Raw genomic sequence first — 3,104 nt, forward strand, 5'->3', positions numbered from 1 at the left:
GGGTGGGTGGTGGTGTGTTTTGGTTTGCTTGGGGTTTTTTTGTTTGTTTGGGTTTTTTTATGACCCTACGTAACAGTGCAACAAAAATAAAATGGAAAATAAGAAACAAAATTCAGGGTTTAAAATATCAACGCTAAAAATAATTTAGCTGGACATTTCTTACTGTCTTGTGGACAAGCAAGACTATATTAAAAATTTCTTCCCTGAGGAAAATTCTAGTTGGACAATCAGATTAAAGAATCAAAGCAAAAGAAGAATACAAGTTTTGTATTTTGAGAATATACCTGTCAATAGCTTGAAGATCATTTGCTGGGTTCCATGTAGGATCAAACAATATAACAACATTGGCACCAACAAAATTAAGACCCAGTCCACCAGCCCTAAAAATATAAAAAAGAAAAAACGGGATTATTTGACAGTAACAAAAACAGAATTCCCCCTCCCCCACAGTGTATTAGATCCACATTGACATGCCTTTCCCCTACATAAAAAAGACCACAATAGAGATACTGAAAATAGTGGGGTACAGATTTGTGTTACTATTGTCTTAATAACCACCAAGTACTCAACCATTGCTGTAAAATGCAGTCTTCTCACTTAAGTAAGAAGGTTACAAGCTGTATGACTAGCTGTCGTAACCAACTGCTATCACCTTACTACAATAGAAGCCCTGATTGCTACTTCATACCCACTAAGCCCTACACAGGTAAACTCCCCCAGCAATTATACTGAAATTCATAACCACTTTCATGCCAGTTAACACTGCAGAAGCAGGAAAACTACAGCTTAAATAAAGAGTCTGCATTAAATTTTACTTCCTCTAATCCCAGTACACAGTTTTGCAATAATGCTATGCAGCTTCTACTAAAATGGTCACAGTCTAGGGTATGTCATATCTTTAAGAATTAACAGCTGTCAGTTACTTGGAGCTTGGCATGTGCATAGCCGAATGTTTTATTTTGTAGGAATAAAAGCGAGGAAAATACCACTTTTCATACAGCAGCAAATTAGGCAAATAATAAGAATTCTTTTCAACTGGGTCAACCAACATTCCTACAAAAAGAGACAAGATCCTAAACAAGCATAGGCTAAATACTATTATTAATTTAACTATTAAAACAATTCTTCACATTGACATAGGCAGCACTAATTTCAAGTGTGTTTTTTTCCATGATAAGGTACTGCAAAATTGAAAATGTCAATCCCATTTAATTTATCAAGCACCTAATTTTGGAAGATTGTATTTTGCACAGGGAAAGTTAAAGTTTTCAGGTATAAGAATGAATGGAGACAGAAACTAAGAGCTTATGAAGCCCCACCAGTTTTTGGTCTTCATGGGATCTCTGTCAATGTAAATACAGTTGTGGCCTCTTCCTTCCAGGTGTGGTGTGGTGTTGGGTTAGTTAAATTGGGAAAGAGAGAGGATGTGAGAACCTGCCAATATGAACGGAGGTTTCCGGAGGATAAGCATTCTCAAAAGTTTGAAATGCTGAATAAAAATCTTTGTATTTTTCAGAATACCTTACTGTATGTTGGAATTTTGGTGTATTTCTTTTTAGTGAAGATAGAATTCAGCCCGGCAGCCAGAGTGAAACATAAGTCAACATGTTTCTCCAATGCTTTTTTATAAAAAATTGCAATACTTGAAACTGAAATATGAATTACACTTCAGTGCAAAGCCTTAGCACAAGGGCTACTTAGCTTTTTTAAGATTTTGCCTTTCATTATTTTTAGGTATGCCACAAACATTCAGATACTCTAAAATGGAAACAGAATGGCTGCTATATCCTTCATGGAGACAACAAATGCAGTAATTAGTTGGTGCACACTATATAATATCTTCCATTTTAATTAGCTCTTAGTCATTACTGCAAGAGGTCCATGCAAATTACCATAGTATGACTCAAATGAAGGGCCCTATATGAAAGGTCTCATAACAGCTCTGTTACAAACAAGTTTTCAAAAGATCATCTTACTTAAAACTGCATGCTGTGTTAACTAAATGGCTTGGTTTTATAACCATTATCACTGACAGGTTAATACCTCAATGTTCAGAAGTTACAAAACAAGTTTCCATGACAGCTTTGACTACATAAATCTATTTACCAAGGTAGGTTTTTATAGTTTACAAGTTCTCTGTTTCAGAGAGATCTTGTGGCTGAGAGAAACTTGGATGTGATTACATGCACATTAAAAATTATTTGTGACAGTTGCAAAGAATTAAAGTTACATGAAGCCCTGTAAAAGGTAATGGGCAGTAATTTGAGAATGCTCCAGGTAGAATGCAAGTGTATACTGTAGCCTTTCATGATAAAAGTGTCTACAGATTTCTGTAACCATCATCTCTTCATCATTTAAGTACTTATCCACATAAGAAGGAAAACTGAGAAGCAGAAATAGATTTTCATTCATAATTATTCTGAGAGACTTAATCCAGAGAAAGACTTGCATGGAAAACCCAGTCAAACACTCCGTAACTTTAATCAAGAGCCTGCCTTTAAACATCGAATGGACTGGACTGAAAGGGACCTTAAAGACCATCCAGTTCCAATCCCCTGTCATGAGCAGACACCTTCCACTAGAGCAGGTTGCTCCAAGCACCCGGCCCTGAACCACTGTGGGGGAGGGCCCAGCCACAGCTTCTCTGGGCAACCTGTGCCAGTGTGTCACCACCTTCACAGGGAAGAACTTCTCCCTAATATCTAATCTAAATCTATCCTTTGTCAGTTTAATGGCATTCCTCCTGTCCTGTCACTACATGCTCTTGTAAAAAGTCCCTCTCCAGATTTCTTATAGGCCCCTTATAGGTATTGGACGGCCGTTCTAATGTCTCCCTTAGGCTTCTCTTCTCCAGGCTGAAAAAGACCAACTCTCTCAGCCTATCTCAATAGGAGAGGTGCTTCAACCCTCTGGTCATCTTCATGACCCTCCTCTGGACTTGCTTCAACAGCTCCACATCCTTTTTCTTCTGGGGTCCCCAAAGCTGAATGCAGTACTCCAAGAGGGATCCCATGAGAGTAAAGCAGAGAGGGAGAATCACCTCCCTCAACCTGCTGGTCATGCTCCCTTTAACGCAGCCCAGGATGCAGTTGGTTTCTGGGCTG

At 38.3% G+C, this 3,104-nt stretch overlaps 1 protein-coding gene across 1 annotated transcript in view; it reads right to left on the minus strand.

The window, feature by feature from the left end:
* Positions 1-1,053, minus strand: part of LOC104405494 (DNA excision repair protein ERCC-6-like 2) — a gene marked incomplete at both ends in the record, with an annotated part of 10,842 nt that extends 9,789 nt beyond the window's left edge. The window contains 2 exons of the mRNA XM_010014223.1: positions 285-380; positions 924-1,053. Coding sequence (XP_010012525.1) covers positions 285-380; positions 924-1,053 — 226 coding nt within the window. The remainder of the gene's footprint in view (positions 1-284; positions 381-923) is intronic.
* Between the last annotated feature and the right edge of the window lie 2,051 nt (positions 1,054-3,104).

Source organism: Nestor notabilis, unplaced genomic scaffold (assembly GCF_000696875.1).
Source record: "Nestor notabilis isolate BGI_N333 unplaced genomic scaffold, ASM69687v1 scaffold7405, whole genome shotgun sequence".
Classification (NCBI taxonomy): Eukaryota; Metazoa; Chordata; class Aves; order Psittaciformes; family Psittacidae; genus Nestor; species Nestor notabilis.